This window comes from Cnephaeus nilssonii (genome assembly GCF_951640355.1).
Source record: "Cnephaeus nilssonii genome assembly, chromosome: 21".
NCBI lineage: Eukaryota > Metazoa > Chordata > Mammalia > Chiroptera > Vespertilionidae > Cnephaeus > Cnephaeus nilssonii.
The window spans coordinates 40,850,560-40,873,307 of NC_137092.1; the positions used below are offsets into that span (position 1 = coordinate 40,850,560).

General features: G+C 41.3%; 1 protein-coding gene across 3 annotated transcripts in view; it reads right to left on the minus strand.

The window, feature by feature from the left end:
- The window catches only part of POU2F1 (POU class 2 homeobox 1), a 132,899-nt gene that overhangs the window by 62,776 nt on the left and 47,375 nt on the right, over nucleotides 1–22,748 (minus strand). For 2 of the 3 annotated variants that reach the window (XM_079761177.1, XM_079761179.1), the window contains exon 2: nucleotides 93–158. In XM_079761177.1, coding sequence (XP_079617303.1) covers nucleotides 93–158 — 66 coding nt within the window. Of the gene's footprint in view, nucleotides 1–92; nucleotides 159–12,566; nucleotides 12,829–22,748 lie in introns of those variants that run through there. The other variant, XM_079761178.1, reaches the window with a different exon arrangement.

Genomic DNA, 22,748 nt, shown 5'->3' on the forward strand with positions numbered 1-22,748 from the left:
TTTGCCCATATGAGTCCCGGTTAAATGGAAAACCTCCTCTTTTATCTCTACTAAGTCGAATGAAAAAGCTCGGTCCCAGAAGGGTGTCTTACCCGTGCTGCTGTCTCCACTCTCCATGGACGGTTTACCATTTTCTGGCGGGTTGTTCATTCTTGAGTCTGCAATAAATCAGAGATGAATGAAGTTTAAAAAATTGGGGGGGCAAAACTGTGGCAGAGGGAAAGGTTAAGAATATTGCCTAATGTCACAGCCCTATAGTTTGAAAAGACTGAATCAATGCTAAAATGTTGGAAATTGCAATAAAAGTTTATCTGAAAGAAATTCAAGAGTCCATCAACCTTGAAGTGATCCACAAATAAGGAGTCTTTCTAATAAATTTTAAGATTCTTACCAGAAAGACAGCAGAAATCTAACCTAAAAAGTAATAATAGGGTCTGAAATGAAAAGGGTGTAAATGCTTTGTAATATGAAGCATAAAATGTTAAAGAAACAAAGCTGGGGAAGCACCTCACCAAGGAAAACATGTTAGTGGCCAATAAAGTTTCTTTTCCCATAAGCAGAGATATTTGTTAATTATGACCAAACAACCCACTGATAATCTTGACAACAGACTGGATAGTAACTCAAAAAAATGGTACAAAGCATACCTAAGAAAAATATCTCCGAATCTACTCCTTCCCCCAAGAAACTAAGCATTTGTCAAAGTGATATGTTGAGTTCACATCTCAATCATAAGCCAGTACAAGGAGTTACCACAGGCATAACAGATACATCTAATAATGTCAAGACTGACTCACCACCACACACAACCACATCCACTTACGAATTATGCTGCCTTGACACTCCAAATGAACCCACTTCTGTGGCTCATATGTTTAGGGTTATCTTTTAATGAAGATGTCACGGTGAAAAGTTTTCATCGAGCAATGTTAGGTATCCCAGAAGACATGCAACAGATGGGACAAGAGCAAGTCTGCTTTCCTTTGACTTCTTCAGAAGTGTGAAAACTAAATATACATTAAATTAAATACAGACCTTATTCTACTTCTACAAACTCAAACTTAGCATATTTACAAATCAAATAAGTTTACTATCAAGCAAGTTCTGCCTTTTCCCCACCAGGTTAAGAACATTTAACTACTGGTTAGTAGAGAATAAACACTTTAACTATATTATATTTGATTTTTTACCAAAGAGTATATTTTGTCATATGCTTAAATATTTAAATAGGAAATCAAACCGATCAATAGAGCCCCAACCACGTTGCCACAGTGGCATTATGTACATGCACAAGGGATGAGAGAGCTTCAAACATTTCAATTCCAACCCAGAAGCTGGGACCAGCCATTCTAACACAGTTTTTTAAACACGTGCCTGTCTAATGTGCTTATACAGGTCTTTCATGTCTTTAGTTTGTTCTTCAGAAGTTCAAAGGACTCAGATTCTTATGTCTTTGGTCATAAATAAGGGTTGTTCTACAACTTCCTTTCCCACCCTGTCCAGAAAAATGTAAATGTCATCTGAAAGCACGCTAAGGTTTGAAAGAAACAGGTGTACAACTCAGTGAAAATCAGCTTTCTGAATGACTTCAACAAAAATCTTATGAAAGCCAACAAAGATCACAACAAGTGTAATAGAATATGCCATTAAGCATACACACTGCTCAATGCTTCCTTTAGACCATATTTTAAAAGGAAGTGGGGAAAATAATGAACCAGTTAACTTTCATTTTAAAAAGATAATTTTCTACCTATCATAAAAAACAAAGAAGGCACAATTCTTAACAAGTCATAAGCTCAACCTTGTACCAGACATATCCTAATTTTCCCACCCATAAATTAAAGATTATGTCACAGGTACTCTATGTGAATATTCTAACGATTTCCTATTGAATTGTCAAGAACTTCAAAGACATTTAACAAATTACTTCACGCACAATAAATAAAAATTCTGATTAATGGTACAACTATGGGAAGACTGTTTAAATATTTATTAACTAAAAATAATAGATATAATTTCTTATTCTAAAATATAATGCTAAAAATATTTCAAAAATATATTTTCCTTTCCTTTCTTAAGTTCCCAACTTCGCAAATGTAAGCTGAACTAAGTAATTTCCTTTTTGATATTTGGAGTGCTCCTGCCTGGGCACCCTGAGATGACTGTATGAGTCTAATACACATTCTGCAAGTTGCTCTTGGTGAATTCTTGGCATCAGTTTGCTGGTTCAGCCATTCACGTGGTTAACAGTGGCTTTTACGGTCTGTGCAGACATCACTACTACCCTGGGTTCAGGCCATGCTTTCTGTCTACCGACGAATTCAAACATTTTCAGAACTATCATTTTATTCTAACCTTGGAAACTGTGAAGGTGATGGGGGCAGCCTGGATTTTTCAAATGAGAAAAATGGCAAACAGGAAAAAAAAATCATTTGCAAAGATTTGTAAGATATATGAGTCCGGGAGTTCCCATCATCTGACTCTCCAGGTGACCAGAGTAACCCAAAGAGGTTTCCACAATTTTGCACACAAGCAGACAAAGCTCAACACAAAGTATGGCCACCACGGGCATCCACAGTATGTCTAAAAACCAAAGCACCTCCATCTCTTTTAAATCGTCGTCACCAAAGACATAATTTATATATTCAAGCCAGAAAGCCCCTCTCCAAAGGCTTGTTGCTCTATATAGGGATAACTCTAAAAATCTAAAAAACTCTAAAAATAGGCTTTCTAGTACTAATGACTGTTTTCTGAATAAGAAAAGCTCAATTTTTAAAATAAAAAGGCTAATATTGTCAAAATTTGGCAAGTTCAGTTTCTAAAATCTGGAAATTGATCCACAGCCCAACTGCAGTAACCAGGGCAGTCACCCAGATCTGTCCTCCTGGGAGCAACTCTGCACTGTGGCTCCCCCTGGTTTGCACTGAGTACTTTTGTTTTTTACAAGACATTTCAACTAAGTATGCAAAACATTTTTATTAACATACATATTATTTAGGTACACTTCAGACCTTGTTTCGGATCCAGAGTGTCTTTAGAACTACATGACACGCTCTCAATAGAAAATTAAAAATAAAAAATAAAAGCAAAAATGTCCTCCATTCAAGTTGAACTCAAAATCCACACTATTTACTGAAAGTCTCCTCTGAACCAGAAGAGCTAGTAGAAGTAAGGAGGGACCTACAGCAAATTCAAGTACTGGTGCTTTGCAAATGCTTCCCCCCTTCCCGGTTCCATCGGCCTCTCCTCTCCCGCAGCCGGTCGTATAGGTGATTAAGCGTTTCTGCAGAGCCAGCCCCACACCCGCTATTCCCATAGTAAAGCTGTAAGAAAGCTGTGCTGGTACCCACCTAGAATAAAGTCACTGCAGTCCAGCATTGCTGTGAAATCTTCTAGGCTCACAGTCCACAGCAAAGAAACAGGTAACGGATTGGGTGGGGTCAGAAGGTACTACTATTTCTGACAAAACGAAGGGAACTAGAGTGGGAGGTGGAAAGTGGACTGGGGGAGAAGCAGACTACAACTTCAGTTACACTATAGCCATCTTCAACTGAATAAGGAAACTTCAGTTGCTCGGAGGAGTTTTAGTCTTTCCTATCAGCTAGGACTGACATTGTCAAGGCAACTGAAGCATGAAAAGTTCCCCTTTTTGTAATAAAATAGAAACAAAGATTGCAGCTGGCAGTTTCCATAATGAAGCTTAATCAGTATGCGGGTGATTAGGGCCTTATGCAAATTTCTCCTCGTTAGCACAGCAGCCAGCACTTTGAAGTCCATGAACAATTCATTTACAGAATACACTGAGAGCCCTCCCTGCATAATTTAAATCACTGCATAAATATTTATCAGTTCATTTGCATATTAATTGGCAGTGCGTGAAGGGAAAAATTATCTCCTGAGTGCCAGCATAATAATTAGGAGGATAAAATGAGATTTCTTCCAATGGCCTGGCTTCTTGGACCTAACTTGAGATAGTGCCAGGGGAGTAGGGAGGGACAGGAGACAGAGTTCTGTTAAAATGCCACTGAAATGACACGTACAAATTAGAAACAACTCCACAGACTTAAGCACCTTTAATCTTATTCCTGCTGGCAACAATGACTTCAGTAATAAGAGGATTTGCAAAAACCTTTCTACACAATCCAAATAATCCCAAGGAAACAATTAGCAAGGTAGAAGCAGAACACAGGACCATCAAGATGGTGCTAGCCCCCTGATAGGGAAGGTTCCAGATTATTAACATGTGCCCTCAGGGGAAAGTACTGCTCACAAAAGGCAACAGTAAAAACCCAGAAGCAGGGCAGGATGGTAAAACCACAAAAGTTGGAAGTCCTGCTGGGTTAGATTAGTGGATCACCACATGATATGTGGGTAGCCTTCCCCATCAACCTCAATCAAAAGTGGAAGACAGCCCGGCTGGCATGGCTCAGTGGTTGAGCGTCAACCCATGAACCAAATAACCAGTTTGATTTCCAGTTAGGGCACAGGCCTGGTTGCCGACTCAATCCCCAGTGTGGGGTATGCAAGAGGCAGTTGATCAATGGTTCTCTCTCATCATTGAAGTTTCTCTCTCTCTCTCCCTCTCCCTTCCTCTCTTAAATATATATATTTAAGTGGAAGACAGTTTGTTACTTACAATAACAACCATCAGAAAATGGGGTGTGTAAATTGTGGAATTACCCAGTATTTCAAGTGGATTCTACTTAACAGATATGAATATATACGTGTGCATGTATAAAACCCTACTAAATAATACATCTACACAATTTAAAGTGAATTTACAAGGTAAAACATCAACTCAAACTTTTTAGGCATTATAATATGACAACATTGTATTGGAATCATTCTAGCTGGTTCAGATTTATAAAAAAAAAAAAATCACATGAAGCAGGCATTATTACCCCTTTAAAAGCAAGGACCCAGAGCCACAGAGGGCTGGAGCACTCTACACCACACCAGCAATGTGGAGTCGGGATTTAACCAGATTTCCTAACATGAAATCTGAGCTCCTGGCTCTTACACATGATGGACAAGCTGTATATTCAGGGGTGTGGCAGACGTGGGGGAAGGCTCGAGTAAGGCCAGGCTAACATAGCATGTTTCAGTGTGGCCAGGAGACCAACAATTGGTGACAAGGATTTGTGTTTAAAAGTCAAGTGTGTACAGATCCACAGGCACACGCACTGGGTGAGGAGAGTTCCCGGGGGCATTATCCCACTACTAACTGCTTTGATTTAGAACCAGTCTTTGAGCACACCAAGTGTCTGATTTTTAAAAATATGTCACTTTTGCCAATGTTAAGGTTGAAATTGAACTCAACGTGAATATGAGAAAATGAAAGACAAGGTTTTTATAAAAAATCTTTAAAAGATTTCCTTGCAAATCAGTAATAGCTAGAAACAAAACCAAGAATCTCTCTCAACTTTCAGATCAGAACTCCATTTATATTGCTAGTTTTTGTTTTATAGAATCACAAAGTGCATATGAGGAGAGGGTATGGGGAGAAATCGAACACTGCCCTGTAGTACCTGCGAGACTTAAGTGCCTTCCCCTTTTGAGCCTTACTTTTCCCATCTGTAAAATGACGCCGTTTCTCTCATGAGGTGGCTGTCAAGTAAGTGTGCTCACGCCTCTGTCAGGGCAGCTGTGCAAGGAGACATCGAGGCATGAGGCAGACATGGGACAGCTTTCAAGATCATCAATTTTATTCAATCACAATTCATAACACTGTAGTAAACAAGCAAGACTATATAGTATGGAACAGAATATAAAATTCAAATGAGTTTTAAGGCATAAGTATTGGACTATATAAGTTCTTCTTGGCGGTTAAAGATAAGACGCAATGATGAATGTGACTAGAACATAGTAGATATCAATAAATGTTTCCTTCCCTCCTCTTCTACCTTCATAAAATTTTAAATTTATTGCCTGTAATTACGAAACACCTCTGCAACTCTCCTCCTACCTCTTTGGGCCATATGTAGTAATACCCCTAAACTATTTGTCTTCTGTCTTGGAGCTACAGCCATACAATCACTGCCAACTAAGGAGTGTTTGCTGAAAGGTACCAAGTAGGGCAGGACCTCAGTAGGGTAATGAGCCTAGGGTACCACAAGGGGGGAGGAGGAGGCTTCTGAACAGCAGGGGCCTATTGCTCACTGAAGGCCAGTATTCAGAGGGGGAACCCATCCCCTCTACTGCAAAACATACCATCTTCACTCCAGGAAGAGGGAGAGGGCAAGAGAAGGACACAGCCCTGAGATGCAGCTATCCAGGGTGACAAGAAGACTCACTCTGTTTTAATAGGAAGGGGAATAAAACTCCCTTTCTGCCACCCTTGATCTAGGTACGCTGCACATTCTAGAAGGCAGGTTTCAATTCTACAAGACTGTCCAGGTCTCTCTAGATGGATTGAGGGAGGATGGCTACCATCTCTCCCCCTGCGCTGCCCCAACCATGGCACAGTCAGACCTAAAGGAAGGGAACAGAGAACTTATTTTACTCATAGTCTCAAATGTCCACTACATTTGGTCCTCTGTCTGAAATACAATAAAATGTAACCCAAAAAAGACAACCTTAAAAAAAAAAATCCAGATTTCCGGGAGGTTTGTGGGATTGTCAGTCATTCACATTTTAGCCTGAATTAATCCATTTCAATTGCTTTCATTTTATATCTAGTTTAGGAGTCCATATGTGATGTGACAGTTGTTTCCACTGGGAAAGAGAGCAATACTCTTATAATCTTACTAGAGGCCTGATGCATGCAATTCGTGTAAGAGTAGGCCTTCCTTCCCCCAGCTATTGGCACCGGCTTCCCTCTGGCACCTGGGACCCAGGCTTCCTTCACAGCCCCGGCTTCGTCTGGAAGGTCGTTTGGAAGGACAGAACGTCCGGTCTAATCAGCATATTACGCTTTTATTATTATAGATTTCATAAAAAGTAAATTGAGGCCTAAATAATGCCTCTTAGGTCATTTACTATTAAGTGGCAGAGAAAGGGGGTGGGTGGAGACAGGATAGTCAATCAAAAAGGTCAACTTAAAATAAATGCCAAAGCCCTGACCGGTTTGGCTCAGTGGATAGAGCGTCAGCTTGCGGACTGAGGGGTCCTGGGTTCGATTCCGGTCAAGGGCATGTGCCTTGGTTGCGGGCATGTCCCCAGTGGGGGGTGTGCAGGAGGCAGCTGATTGATGTTTCTCTCTTATCGATGTTTCTAACTCTCTATCTCTCTCCCTCTCTGTAAAACATCAATAAAAATAAAAAATAAAAAATAAATGCCATAAAAACACTATGTACATCATAACCATTTAATTTTAATGCAAAGTTCATAAATATACATTCATTCACCAATTTTTTGTCAGACCAAAACCTCTGCTTTCAGTTGAGTTTCCTCTTCTTCCTTGAATGACAATTATATCTTAATACATACCCTAATCTTTCCAGTTTCAATTTATTTAGCTTTGTTTTTCAGGCTTTTTCCATCTTCACATTTTATACTGTACATAATATGTATAGAATAAATATAAAGAACTCAAGGAAAGTTTCAGGAAACAATGCTACTTCTTGGATGTAATGCACTCCGATATATTTATTTTCTTTAACTGCTGTTTTCAACCTATTTAATTGACCCCATGACCCACATATTGAAAAACTGCTTTAAAAATAAGACAGGAACTTAAGACATGTGCAGCTTTCTGAGTGCAGAATCTTTTCCATTCTTTCCTTTTAGAATAACCAATCCCTAATATCATACAGCTCTCCTATTCAAGTCTAATTCAATAGCATTTTTAGTAATGACGCTTTATCACATATTTTCAATGCATTCAAGTTAAAGTTTCCACAGAAGCATCATTTTTCTTTTCCTTGGTTTATATAATCATTATTTAAATTGTATAATTAAAATAAGTGGTACAACAGACTTGGGACACAAGCAAGTCAACAACTCTTGGTCACTATACCACCTACGAGTGGAGGCAGATCTGCACAGACCACTAACGAGGAGCCCTCAGCATGCTGTGGGGCAACACAGAGCGAAGTCAGTGGCTCTAATCTGTCATTTAAATGGAGGTTTGTAGGGAAGGCCACCCCACTAGGAGGCAGCTAGTCTTAAGTGGTGTGTGCTTCTGATCCTTCTGTGGGCTGTGCTACCTTGTATCTCTGCAGCCTATGCACAGCTCATTGACTGCTCCATCTGACACTGGCATCCAGTAAACACATCATCATTACAGAATCCAACCCTGACTTCTCAGTGGTGAAAGTATGACTGTGGCATGGCTCTACTGACATTTTAGCAGTGGCTAGGAATACTGAACATTTTTTTATATACCGTATTTTCTGGCGTATAAAACGACTGGGCGTATAAGATTTTCCTGGGTTAAAAAGTCGTCTTATATGCCGGAAAATACAGTAGTCCAATATATCTAATCCATTATATCTAATCCCTTCCATATAGTCCAATATACCATATTTTCCGGCGTATAAAACAGCTTTTTAACCCAGGAAAATCTTATACGCCCAGTCGTCTTATACGCCGGAAAGTACGGTACCTACTTGCCATCCATAAGTCTTCTTTAGTGACGTGTCTATTTCTTCCTTTTGGATTTTTCTAAAAATCTCTATTTTCTAATGGGCTGTTTGTTTTCTTGTTAGGGCTAAGTTTTCAGAGTTCTTTATATGTTGTAGACAAGCGTCCTTTATCAGATAAGTGCCTTGCAAATAATTTCTGCCAGTGTGAAGCTTGTCTTTTGATTCTCTTTACAGAATTTTGATAAAGTCTAATTACTCAATTTTCAATTTTATAAACCCAGTTTCAGTGTCGTGTTTAAAATCTGTTCACCAAGCCTCACATCCTGAAGATGTCTTCTCTGTCTTTTCCCTAATGTGTGGGGTTTAGGTTAGGGTTTTATTTTTAAATCTTTTGTCAGAAAGACTACCCTTTCTCTGCTGAATGGCTCTTATTCTTTTGTCACAAATCAGCTGGCTGTACTTGTTTGGATCTATTTCTAGGTCTTCTATTTGGTTCTACTGATCATAGTGCCAATCACTCCACCAAACCCTCAGGCTTGATTCCTGCAGCTATTTACTAAGTTTTAAAATTAGAGAGACTGATTCCTCCCATTTTATTCTTCTTTTACAAAAATGTGTTAGCTATTCTAGTTCCTTTGCATTCCTATATAAATTTTAGAACCTTACCTATTAAAAAGCGTAGATTTTGATAGGAATTGCCTTACACCTGCATATCTATTTGGGGAGAACTGATACTTCCTATGTTGAGTGTTCTAATCCATAGATACAGTATGTCTCTCCACTTCTCTATATACTAGTATTCCTTGATTTCTTCCATCAGCATTTTGTCGTTTTCAGTATACAAGTCCTGAACATGTTCTGTTGGATTTAAAACTAAGTAGTTCATTTTTTAGCCATTTTGTTATGGGTAGGTCAGCTAGTGACAAAATTCTTTGTTTCATCTAAGAATGTCTTGATTTCCTCTTCATTCCTGAAGGACATTTTTTGCTGGAAATAGAATCAGGGATTTTGAGCTCTTTCTGCACTTGAAAAATGTCAAGGTAATGCCTCCATGGTTTCGATAAGAAATCTATCTCTGAAATTGTTTTCCCCATAGGCAAGGTGTCAGTTCTTTCACTACTTTCCAGATTTTTCCTTAAGGTTGGAAACTCAGTTAATTTTAAGTAAAATCTACCCGATATAAGACAATAATAGAAAATGAACTTTAAATGTGGTATTATAGGTATGTTGTCATGTTCTGTTAAAACTACCACTTTTGGCCCAACTAATGTGGCTTAGTGGTTGAGCGTCAACACATGAACCAAGAGGTCCCTGGTTCGATTCCCCATCAGGGCACATACCCCGGTTTTGACCCCCCATGGGGGGAATGCAGGAGGCAGCCAATCAATGTGTCTCTCTCATCGATGTTTCTTTCTCTATATCCCTCTCCCTTCCTCTTTAAAATAAAAAACAAAAACAAAAACAAAACAAAAACAAACTACCACTTTCGTGGCACTACTTAAGAGACCCCAAGCATCCCTAACTGGTTTGGCTCAGTGGATAGAGCTTCGGCCTGCGGACTGAAGGGTCCCAGGTTCGATTCCAGTCAAGGGCATGTACCTTGGTTGCGGGCACATCCCCAGTTGGAGGTGTGCAGGAGGCAGCTGATCGATGTTTCTCTCTCATCGATGTTTCTAACTCTCTATCCCTCTCCCTTCCTCTCTATAAAAAAATCAATAAAATATATTTTTTTAAAGAGACCCCAAGCAAAGCACTCAACATCTGTTATGAACTGAATCCCCCAAAAGATGTTACATGCCAAGCCCACAGCACCTGCACATGTGACGTTACTGGAAATACAGTCTTTCAGATGATCAAGTTGATGAGGTCATGAGGATGGGCCCCAGCCAATGCTATTGCTGTCCTTATAAGAAGGGGAAATTTGGACACAGACACATACAAAGGGAAGAGGGTGGCAGGAAATGGTTGCCCAACACCACCTGCAGAGGGACCCAATCCTGCTGACCCCATGGATCTCAGATTTCTGGCCTCCTGAGCTCTGAGACAATATATTTCTGTTCTTTGAGCTGCCCAGGTTGTGGCACTTGTTATAGCAGCCCTAGGAAGCTAACAACACCTGAACCCAAATTTTCTCACTGAAAAATTATTTGTTTTAAAAATAAAGGTTGTTTTTAAAATTAAGATGAGACTATAAGCTATTTTTAAAATAACCAGGAATTATAAAAATGATATATTATTATAATCGCTTGATAAATATTTAACAAATACAAGGTTTTTCTCCTGTTATAATAAAAAATGTTTAAGTAATGATCTTAAATATTTCTATGTTTTTTAACTAACTTTTAATTCATAGGCCAGAAAATCATCTTTACTGTAATGGTAAGATCAGAGTATTAATGTTTTAGTCCTCAAATTACATTTCTTAAGAAATTTAAAAATTCTTTTGAAAACTTTTTTTTCATTGATATTAAAGAGAAGAAGGGGAGAAAGAGGCACACATCAGTGAGAGAAAGAAACATCAATTGGTTTGCCTACCACAGTGCCCTGCTCCGACTGGGGATCAAACCCACAATCTGGGTTAAGTGCCCTGACCGGAAATCAAACAAGAAACCTTTTGGCATACAGGACAACACTCCAATTGAGCCATCAGGCCAGGGCTGAAACTTCTGTAGCCTTGGCCGGGTAGCTCAGTTGGTGAGAGCATCACCCAGACATGCCAAGGTTGCGGATCTCTCTCTCTCTAAAATCAATACATTAAATAAAATACTTCTGTGAGTGGTAAGAGTACTTTAACATAAAATCTACTTTCTTGGCAAATTTTTGGGTATATAATACAGTATTGTTAACTATAGTCTTCTGAAAACCTACAATTTGACCCCACCAAAAAAAATACCAAAATTGGCTGCCCCTCTGGCCACATGAGTACTGGATGCCACCCCAACTAGATTCAGGCACTGGGACAGTCTGCAGCACTGGCACTGCCCAAAGCACAGGACAAACAATAGGAAGGTTGACAAGCTGACAGAACAGGAAGCAAGGCACAGTTTCAGACAGAATGCTTTCTTCTCTATTCTCTACCGCCTGGACTTCCACACTTCTATGAGTATTAAAAGTGCCAGCCTGTACGAGGATGTTTCTAGCATGTGCCCAACAGGGTAGGAATTCAATAACCATGAGCCGCCCAGCCCTGCTAACTGAAGATGATGAGCAGCTGCAAGGGATGCTGGTCGTAGTCAAGCAACTTTGTAATCTCACCATAATGTCAACAGCATCAATAAGTTTCATTTCATCCGTGCAAGCTCCAGTTAGTCAGAAAGAATTTAACTAGAAAACAATGAAATCCATCAATATATCTCGCCTTTTAGAAGACCTAACATGAGTCCCCCAAACAGAAAGGTGCCAGGCATTCTAAAGTACATTACTCCTCATTTTGAATAGTATAGATTAAAATGCACACACATTACAATTTTGTGCTAGAAGATCTCCACACTGCTGGGGACAAAACATAGGATGTGAGCTACTCTAAATGTATTTTTAATATCTCATGCTCATATTCTGTGCATCCCGCCCTCTTGACCAGCCAGGTGGTAATTTAATGCAAGATTCCTGGGAAAGGTGAATTTCAATGGGTGAGTCAGGTTTTAAGGCAAAGAGTCTCCTGGTTTGGGCAAACTCTGGTATTCTGGGTATTAACAAAAGAAGAAGGAATTTCCTTTATACTCTCAACATTACAATTTCACTTAAGATGATGAGCTTTTATTTTCCCCAAGCCAGTCAGACATGTGAAATGTTTTATTAATTTTTAATAATACTCTTTGCTGTAACATCTTTTTTTCATTAAAGGTGTCTTAACTAATTTTGAAAGGTTTATTTTTAAAATATTTTGGGAGATTAATCATTGCTTGGTCAACTATAAAAGTAGAAACATGGAGACAAATGTTCAGTTAGACGAAATATACCTTTGGACTTGCTCAAAATAGTTTACTATAGTTTAAACATGTTTATAAGATACAAATACTTTTTAAAGGGGATATGACCTACCTTTAAACCACATTATAAAGATGGTGAACAGGATTTCCACAGTTAAATCATTCCAGAGGAAGATGTGGTCTCGCTGCACTTCCTCAGTGTGCCTCTAGTGCTCACAGCATCTTGGATGGGGGAATTCAGGGAGGAAATGATTCCACCATCAGGATCAGTTCATCAGTTAGCATGGAATGGGCTGATTTATAATTAAATTTTAATTCCAAATATAAACCAGCTTCACAGCTTAGTAATGGGCTTTGAAACCAGAGGGAACTAGGTTTAAACTCTAGTTCTCACATCCTAAGCTCTAGGATTTTGCCCCTAAGCCTGTCTCCTTCTCTGTAAATCAAGTACAATAATACCCTGAGGGTTCTCCTCAGGCCTAAATAAAATGTATCTGAAAACTTCCATGGCACTTAGTAGTTCATTCATGGTTGCTACACTGTTGTTAATAGAGAAAATATTGGATGTAAAATAAATAAAACCTTTGTCTTCTCTGTTCCCACATTAACATTTTAAGTTAAGCAAAAGGAAAATCCATATGAACTGTCTTTTGGTCTGTTTTATTCTCTTAGGCATGTTGAAGTACTTTAAAAAGAGAAGAATTTTTAAAATGCACTCTAGGAGTCAAAATATGTAGATTCTGCTCTAGATTCTGATCTCATTTCTGGCTAGCTGAACCTCCATAAGCAAGTTACTTGACCTCTCTGATCTTCACCTAGGTCAATTTGTATTATGATGACTAGATTAATCTTATAAGACTATTATTTACAAAGCACTTCAGAGATTATTGCTAAAGTTATATTATCACAGAACAAACCCTATTAGCATTAATTTCATAACTTTTTCTAAAGAAGCTAGAGCCTAATCTAAGAATAAGGGCCAATCCAAACTGTTCTCCATTGCTGGCTAGGGCACAGGCATTCCAAGCATCACTCCATCACAGCAATTCATATCAAATCAAACAAATTTCAGAGTTACAAATGAAATAGATATAAATTTGGAAAGTCATTTTATAGTCATCCCACAGAATTAAAGGCAATCATCATAACACCTGGATTTATCAGAGGCTACGAAATTAATAGCTTGTATTAGCAGAAAATATTTACCAGGTATAGAAAGACTGTATTCTTTCTTTGAATTGATTCATTGAAAACAGAGTAGTTTGGTAACTAAGAAGGCAGGAGAGTTCTTACTTTTCCAGTCTATGAATACAAAAAGAGAAAAAGGCAAGACTGAGTAAGCTGTATAAATAACATAGCACTTTCAGGGGGAACAATCACATACAAGGGAACATGGATTGACTGCCCATCAAGGTACAGTTTGCTGCCCTGGGCAGGCCCCTCTCTTGTGCCTACTTCCTCGTCTACTACACAGGGACCAGCAGCTGTCCTTACTGTGGGAACATAAAGGCCAATTAGAAAGTTCCTGGAACATGCATAAGGTGTTACTTTTTCATGAAGCTGGATAAAACAGCCTACTTACTATTTTCTTTAAAGGGTACATTTCACTAACACACACACATACACACGCACACATCCAACATGAACTTTTCTCCAATTTGCAAGTATCTACTTCAATTAGCTTTGAGTATATCCATATATATAAAAGCCAAGTGACCGGAATGACGGAACGACCGGTCGCTAGGACATACACTGCAGCGGCCAACCAGCCTGATTGGGGCCCCGATTGCCCCCCGCAACCTCCCACAGCCCCTCCCCCTGGCCGGCCCTGCCCCTGATCAGCCCCCCCACCCCGATCAGGGGCGGGGCCAGTCAGCCAACCTCCCGCAGCCCTTCCCCCCCCCGCTGGCCCGGCCCAATTGGCCCCCATCAAGGCGGGCTGGCTGGACCCCAACCATGCACAAATTTGTGCACTGGGCCTCTAGTCCTATATAATAAAGAGCTAATATGCAAATGGTTGTCATGCCCTCACACCGGGGCCAGGGACCTGAGGCCGTGCCCCCCCCTGCTCCGGCACCGGAGCCAGGATACCTGAGGCTGGGCTGGGGGACATGAGGCTGTGGCCCCTGCCCCAGTGTCGGGGCCAGGGGATCTGAGGCCGCATCCCCCACCCCGGCGCCGGGCCAGGGAACCTAAGGCTGCGCCGGGGGACCTGAGGCCGCGCCCCCTGCCCGGCGGGGCTTGACGGGGGACCTGAGGCTGCGTCCCCCACCCTGCAGGCCTTGACGGGGATGGGGCCGGCTGGGTCTGGGTCTCGTGAAATTTCAAGGCACATGCAGGGATGGGGACTTGACTCTGGGTCCCGCAGCGTGCCCCAGACTCTGACAGGAGGGAGATTTTCATATACATTTTACTAATTTTCTTTCATCTCTGACACTTCTATTATAGAGAAAGGGCAAACAGCAATATTAAAATATTTCCTAATTAATTCCCTTTTAATGTGCACGATTTCATGCACCAGGCCACTAGTACATAGATAATAAATAGATAGATGAATATCGGTTGCTATCATTGTAAAGTATTTTGAGAAAGATACAAGATCACATTTTTGTCTTAGAAAATGAGGAAGATCAACACTTGGTACCCAGGTGTGGAAATTCATTCGCCATCACTGGTTGACCACCATCCTCTTTGCCATGAGGCCTCCAAATTCTGTAGAGTTCTCCAGTAGAGAGTTCAGCAGCCTTAACCAAGGAAGAGTTGGTACCTGCACCGACTCTGGCCTGCCCTATTCACAGCTATGTCTGAATTTCTGTAACAGTTGGTGTAACTGGTATAAATTAGTGAACAGACTGAGTAGTGTAACTAATTAATGAAAACCACCTATGTTTTATATTACTGTTTCCAGTGCTCATGTAACTAGCCCATATAATTTTTCCTTATATATTTGTGATGTTCCTATTTCATAAAACACTGAATCAAGAGCTTAAATTCAATAGTGCAAACAAAAATAAAAAATGTAAATAGCTCAAACTGCCTTCTTAAAAAGGAGTTATTTTTTTGAGAGAAGGGGATCATACTAGCTTATAATGAAAGTAAAGTTTAACATAAAGTTCTGCCACAATTCTCCAACAGTGGTCCAAAACTTACTAAGACACTTTACTGCAGTATACTACTGAAAAGAAAGAAACAGAATTCTTTCTCTTGGGAAAAAAAAAGGTCTGATTTGTATGTACTTTTGCACTCGGATGTCGAGTGTGACTCGACACGGTTAGCATCAGTAGCAGCTCGTATGTCGAATTGTATTGAATGTATCAATAATTTGAAATATAAAAAAATCCAAATAAATAAGTTTGTATGAAAAGAAACTCCAGTTTTTTATTCTACTGCCGCGCTTTGTAAAATCTGGGGCATTTAAAAAATTAAATCCTGAGTAGAATAAAGGAATCGAGAAAAAAGCAAGCGAGTGCAAAGGGTTAAGTTCTTTAAAGTATTTTTTTAAGCATTAAATTGTAAGAGGATTTACCTAAAGCAAAATGAAAACACCTTGAGACAAATAAATACACAAAACAAATATAAACTTCAGCACTCCCCACCCCAAACTCTCCAGAGCAGAAACTGTAACAAGTAAGGAAAACCCGCCCACCCTCTCTTTCCCCTTTACCACAACGTGATGGTTGCAAACTGACAAACCCTTCCTGGCTATCCATTGGCTCATCTACAGGCCTTACATTCTTTTGAAATCTCCCCAATTTAAATAAGCCAGGTGTGGTCCTTACCACAGTAATCCTGCTAGACCTACTGATTATGCAGAGAAATACGCAGGGCCAGCAGGGCTGGCAACAGCAAAGAGGTTGTGCTGGCCTCAGAGTGGCTGAAAAAGCTTCAGTACTCATTGAGCGAAATAATAATTATTCTTAGTAAAGAACAAATACAAAAAAAGAAAAGCTTTGCTTGAATCATCAAGCAAAATAATGCAAAGTATTTTCCCCTACCCACACGTGGCTTTCAGTCCAGTGACAGTAATAATGTGTCTGTGAAAAGTTACAAGATGCCAATTACCAAACGATAACCATTGTTTTACTAAAGCAATATAATACTTTCAGAGTGTCCTCCCTGTGGGTAGTTAATATGGTGCATCTTTTCCTTAAATAAACTGAATAGGACCGCTGGTTGATTTTACTGAAAGTTATTTTTTTTTTGCAGCAGTGATTCTCAAGGGGCAGTACCTGGATCAGCATCACCAACATTACCTGGGAATTTATCACATTCTCAGGCTCCACCCCAGACCAATGGGATCAGAAACTACATGGGAGACCCCAAAATCTGTTTTCACCAACCCTGCAGAAGATGCTGCCACATGCTGAAGTTTAGAACCAAGATTTACAGTGTCTGAAATGTGAAACAGAAATGCTTTATCTCACTCCTTGGAACTAAGTGAGGCATAGGAACAAAACAAGTGTAAAGAACTCAATGGCCTGCGAATGGAGTCTGCTGGCCAGTATCTCATGGTTTACAATACACCAGAGGTCAGCAGTTCGTTATGTCTTTCCCACACACAAGAAGCACAGAGAGAATCCCTGTCCCTTCATGATGACTTAAGGAGAGCAGGGTCCCTGCAAATAAGATACTCAATCCACTACCACTCATAACTCACTTCCAATCACCGAGGCCTTCAGACACGAAGCAGCAAACCTAAACCATCTATTCCTTTATAATGAGAAAATAATAATTTTCCAAGATGTACTAGGTATATGTAGGGATAATCTGTAGTGTGAGTCATAAATTTTAACATTCCTCACTACTAAGAACTACTAATAAGAACTTAAAAAAAAAATACAAGTGTTCAGTTCTTCCTCAGTATCTAACCCATCAATGCTGCCTTCATATATTACAAGACACACTTTTCATTTCCCTGTAACTTCAGTACACCCCGTCACAATTGTTTCCCTATTTCCTTTAAGACATGGGTAGCACTTCAAAGAAATAGCTAAACTAGTGACATTTAAGTGATCAGAGATGAGCAGAGATCTAACAGAAGAAAAACAAAAACAAAACACTGGATAAATCAAATATACTATACTAGGGGCCCAGTGCACAAATTCATGCACTTGAAAGGAACTGTGGGCTGCGAGACTGCAGTGGGCACAGGGGCAGGTCTCGGCCCATCCTCTGTGCCCCTGCCCGGCCCCTCCCGCTGTGGCCCCCAAGCGGTGGCTGCTGCCCCGATCACCCCTTAGGAGCAGGGGGAGGTGGAGAAGCCCTCAGGGGCAATCGGGGCTGGCAGCCGCCACTCGCACCAACTGATGGCGCCGAGCGATCAGGACCAGCTGCAGGTGTGAGCAGGGCTGGTGCCAGCAGTGGGTGCAAGTGGGGCTGGCAGCAGGTGCGAGCGCTGGGCAGAACCACGGCCCACGGGAACAAAGAATTTTCAGTAACCACCAGAGGCTCGCCCCAATAACAGCAAATGGCGCCCCCACCCACGCTCACCTACTCCACCATCCCACCACAGCTGACGCCCGCCATGTTCTGCACTCTGCCGCCTGCTGCCGACCTGCCATATTCTGCACGCGCCCCCTGGTGGTCAGCGCACGTCATAGTGACCGGTTGTTCCCCCGTTCAGTCTACTTGCATATTAGGGTTCACACACATACATACACACACACACTAGAGGTCCGGTGCACGAAATTCATGCACGGGGAGGGGGGGTGTGTGTGCCCCTCAGCCCAGCCTGCACACTCTCCAACCTGGGACTCCTCGAGGGATGTCCGACTGCCCATTTAGGCCTGATCCCACTAAACGGGCAGTCGGACATCCCTCTCACAATCCAGGACTGCTGTTTCCCAACCACTCGCCTGCCTGCTTGCTTGCCTGATTGCCCCTAACTGCTTCTGCCTGCCGGCCTGATTGCCCCTAACTGCCATCCTCTGCTGGCCTGGTCACTCCTAAATGCCCTCCCCTGACAGCCTGGTCGCCCCCAACTGCCCTCCCCTGCCGGCCCAGTCACCCCTAACTGCCCTCCCCTGCCAGCCTGGTCACCCCTAACTGCTCTCCCCTGATGGCCTGGTTTCCCCCAACTGCCCTCCTCTGCAGGCCTGGTTCCTCCCAACTGCCCTGCCCTGCAGGCTTGGTCCCCCTGCCCCCCAACTGCCCTCCCCTGCAGGCCTGATCACCCCCAACTGCCCTCCCTTGCAGGCCTGGTCCCTCCCAACTGCTCTCCCCTGCTGGCCTGATTGCTCACAACTGCCCTCCCCTGCCAGCCATCTTTTGGCGGCCATCTTGTGTCCACATGGGGGTGGCCATCTTTGACCACATGGGGCAGCCATCTTGTGTGTTGGAGTGACAGTCAATTTGCATATTACTCTTTTATTAGATAGGATGCTATTATAATTCATGAATTCAAGGCCACTGAGTAGTTTTCTGCAGCTCAAAATTAAAAATGAATTGCTAAGTACCTTCAGTATTACACTTGCAAAATGTACTTTTAAAACTGTATTGTAAATTAATCAAACACCAGTCACATTTTTTTTTAAATCCATCAAATTCAAAGGAAGTGTTTGTTTACTTATTCCCAGGATTGTTTCATAATCTGTTTTATGATAAAATACATGATAAAACTTTACTCAAAGGTCAGATTCTTGACCTTATATACAAGGCAGAATACAGAAAAGAACACACATTTGACTTTTCTTCTGCTTGTCGTTTTCTTTTCTTAAAACACTAGAGGCCCAGCCTGCACCCTCTTGCAATCCGGGACTCCTTGGGTAGGGTTGCTAGGCCTGGCGGGCGATCAGGGCCTATCGGGGCTTTCCTTCCCTTGGCTGCTGGCAGCTAGCCCTGCCCCGCTGCTGGCCCCACCTCCCCCCCCACCAGTCACCTCCCTGTGTGAGCGACAGGCATGGGTGCAATCGCTTGGCTGGCCTGGGCCTCCCTCTGCAGGGCGATCACTGGCCAGCCTGCACACCCGTGCACAGAGTCGCTGGCTGGCTGGTGGCCTGGGCCTCCCTCTGTGGGGCGATCGTGGGGCGATGGCGTGGGGTCCCCCTGACCAACCACATCACACCCACCTTAGCTGGCCTGGCGCCAGTGTGTGTCATAGCATGGTTGTCCGGAAGGTCGGCCAGACGGTCGTTCTGCTGTTCAGTCGTTTGATCGATTTGAATATTACGCTTTTATTATTATAGATGTGTGAATTTTAGAGACGTTTTTACTTAAATGTTCAGGAACATTTTTGCTTAGAGTAAATTCAAATCTCAATTTCTAAGCTTAATATATTTCCATTAATTATTCTTCTGGAAAAAGAAATACATGAGAAACAAATCCCACAGTCATCACTCCTGTCTCATTCTACATCAGAGCAGCCACGCAGGATAAACGGAAGTCAGAAATTCTGACTCACAGGCTCCTCTTTCTCTGTTCGTTAAATGTTGGTGGCCCTTCGGGACCATCCGCGGTCCACTTCTCACTGTAACACTGATTTCAGAACACTGTCTTTGTGCCACTCCTGGGCCAGACTGATCCAAAATGCTAATTCTGTTGACCCTCATGCTTGACTGCACTACAAACTCATAGTGCATGCTGGCTGCTGTTCCCTCTCCCCCCACTTGGAGAAGGGCAATGGCATTTAGCCAATCACCTCAGCTCAGGGGAAAACCTCAATGTTCTGGATCCAGCATTTCATTCAATTCTGCCACTAAAACCAAGGACAGAGCTCCTGGGCCTTTCTGGGTAGTTGTTCTCAAGCTGCATAAAGAACGGTGAGTGGTTACTCTCCTTTCTCTGGACATGAACAGGAAGCATATTTCCCTGGCTGCTGGCAGCTGTTTTGCAACCATGAGGAAAAGAATCTGAGGGCAAAGCAACATATGGAGCTCAGTCCTATTGTCCCTGACACTCTGGTCTCTCAATCATGTGAGCCACGCTGATTCCCTGTGTTTCAGCCAGTCTCAGTTTCTACTACCTGAAGCTGAGAGCAACCCACCAATAACAAATATGCAAATTACTAAGAGTTACTAATTTGATATGTAAAGTAAAATTAGTTTTCAGACTACACTAAGGATTTGTTTTCTGCTAAAAAGTGTGGCTGCCACATTGTGTTTGGCATCTTTGCAAAACTCCTATTATATGTGCACATCCTGGATAAGTTGCAATTTCCAAAATGTGGTCTTTTGATTTGTACATGATGGTGTTAAGTTACAGATTTCAGTCTCAATTCTATTCTTTCTGCACATCTATTTAGTTCTTATAATTTTCTAGCCCATCATAAAACCTAAATGATTCCATGAGATGTCGGGCCAGCTAAGCCACCACGTTAATACACTCTAGGCACCGATCGCACCATGGGAACACCCACCTTGCTCCTAAGGGCCTTTCAGCCCTGGCAGTTTCTGTTCCTTCAACCCAAGATGCTTCTGCCCAGGTGGCTTCTTCTGGCTGTTCAAGTCTCTGTCTGAATGTCATCCCCTCAGCAAGACCTTCCCCAACTATTGGTCTAAAAAGCATCTCCCTTCTCAAGTTACGATCATGTCACCCTACTTGATTCTCTCAGCTCTTCTAATTTTAAAACGTGTTTACTTGCCCCACTAGAAGGCAAGCTCCCTGAGCACAGCACATATCAGTCCTATTCATTACGGCAACCTTAGTGCTTGTAGAACCTGACAAGTGCTCAAAACTATGTGTTAAATGAATGAATGATGGCTAAAAAGTCAATAAGTATTAGATCAGGGACATCGGTGTTAAGTCTACAATAAAACTTCTTGAAAGAAACTATTTCCAAAAGAGGAATATGAACTGAGAGAGTACATTTATTGATTTTGAATAAAGGCAGCCCCCGTAATAAAATCCTACTATACTCCTGATAGCATATCTAAATTTCAGCAGTTAAAATATGTTTTTGACTAGCAAATACTTCTTTTATAAAGTCAGGGCCATAAGGGAGAAAGAGTGGCTTCTGATTTGTGGTGTTCTTGGCCATTTAATTAATACTAATCTCTATTTTATTCATTCTCTTTATGTTTCTCCTAGATTAGCATGGGTTCTCAGAGATGATAAATTTAGAACTGTCTTCTAGTTAATTGATGTGAAATCTGAGAACGTTATGAGCAGAAATTCCAGATTCCCACTATAAATCCAGACTGACATTTAAGATCTTGGTAAATGGCGGTAAACTTAGTTAATACCTAAGTTAAAACTTGCTCAGCAGCCTGTAAGTAGACACAAATCTTTTAAGAAACTCAGCCATTCCAAATCACATCCCAGGGACTGACTGTGCCTCTGAACTCTGCAAAGTAAGGTGAATCCTGCTAGGAGTCCTACTGAGATCCCAGCTTCTCTTTGAAAAATCCTGAGTAGGAAGTCAATTCCTCTATTTGCCGTGGTTGAACCAGAAAGCACACTATTTCAGGAAACTGGTGAATTATCTATGTATTAGTCAAGCGTTTACTATGTGCCAAGGTGTTAAAACAGGCGTGTAGAGTTTAACTTAGATTTACCCACATTACCAATCCCTTTGCTCACCATTCTCTCTTGCATCCTCAGTCTTTCCTCCCCAGTTCAAGATCCTTCTTCCATAAGGACAGCCTCTAAAATTTCCTTTAGCTTAGGTATAATGGGAGCCAATTCAGTTTTTTATTTGTGAAAAAAAATGCCACTTCATCTTTATTCTTGAATAAAAGTTTAGCTGGGAAAACATGTTCAAGCTGATCATTATTATTTCTCAGCATTTAATAAGCTTGCTGTCTGTAGGCTTTCATTGTTACTGAGTACAGGAAAATGGGGCCTCGTTATGAGCAATTGTCTATTCCTTCCGTTTCCTTATTAAGACATTCTTCATATTTTACTTTCTGAAGTGTCATATAATACATCTAGGGGTAGAATTTTTATCTATCCAGCTTGGGGTTTCATTGTTTCCTGAAGTTGAGAACTTAGGCCTTTTGTCAATTCTAGAAAATTCTCAGCTAGTATGTATTTGAATTGATAATAGCTGAGAACTCTATTCTCACTGGAAGTCCAATTAGATTAATTTTAAGCCTTCTCATTCTATCCTTGATATCTCCCAACTTCTCTTCCACATTTTTATCTTTAATCTATAACCACTGCTGCTGCATCCGGTTAATTTCCTGAGTCCTGTCATCAGTCCACTCTTCAAAAAGGGTCCAACCTACTACTTCACTTGTTCACTGAGTTTCTATATTTCAGTGACTATTTCCTTCCTTTCTAGAGATTGCTTCTTTGCCAAATCTGCCTGCTCACTGTTATGCTTCGTTTTCAACACATTTATTATTAAAGTCTTTGC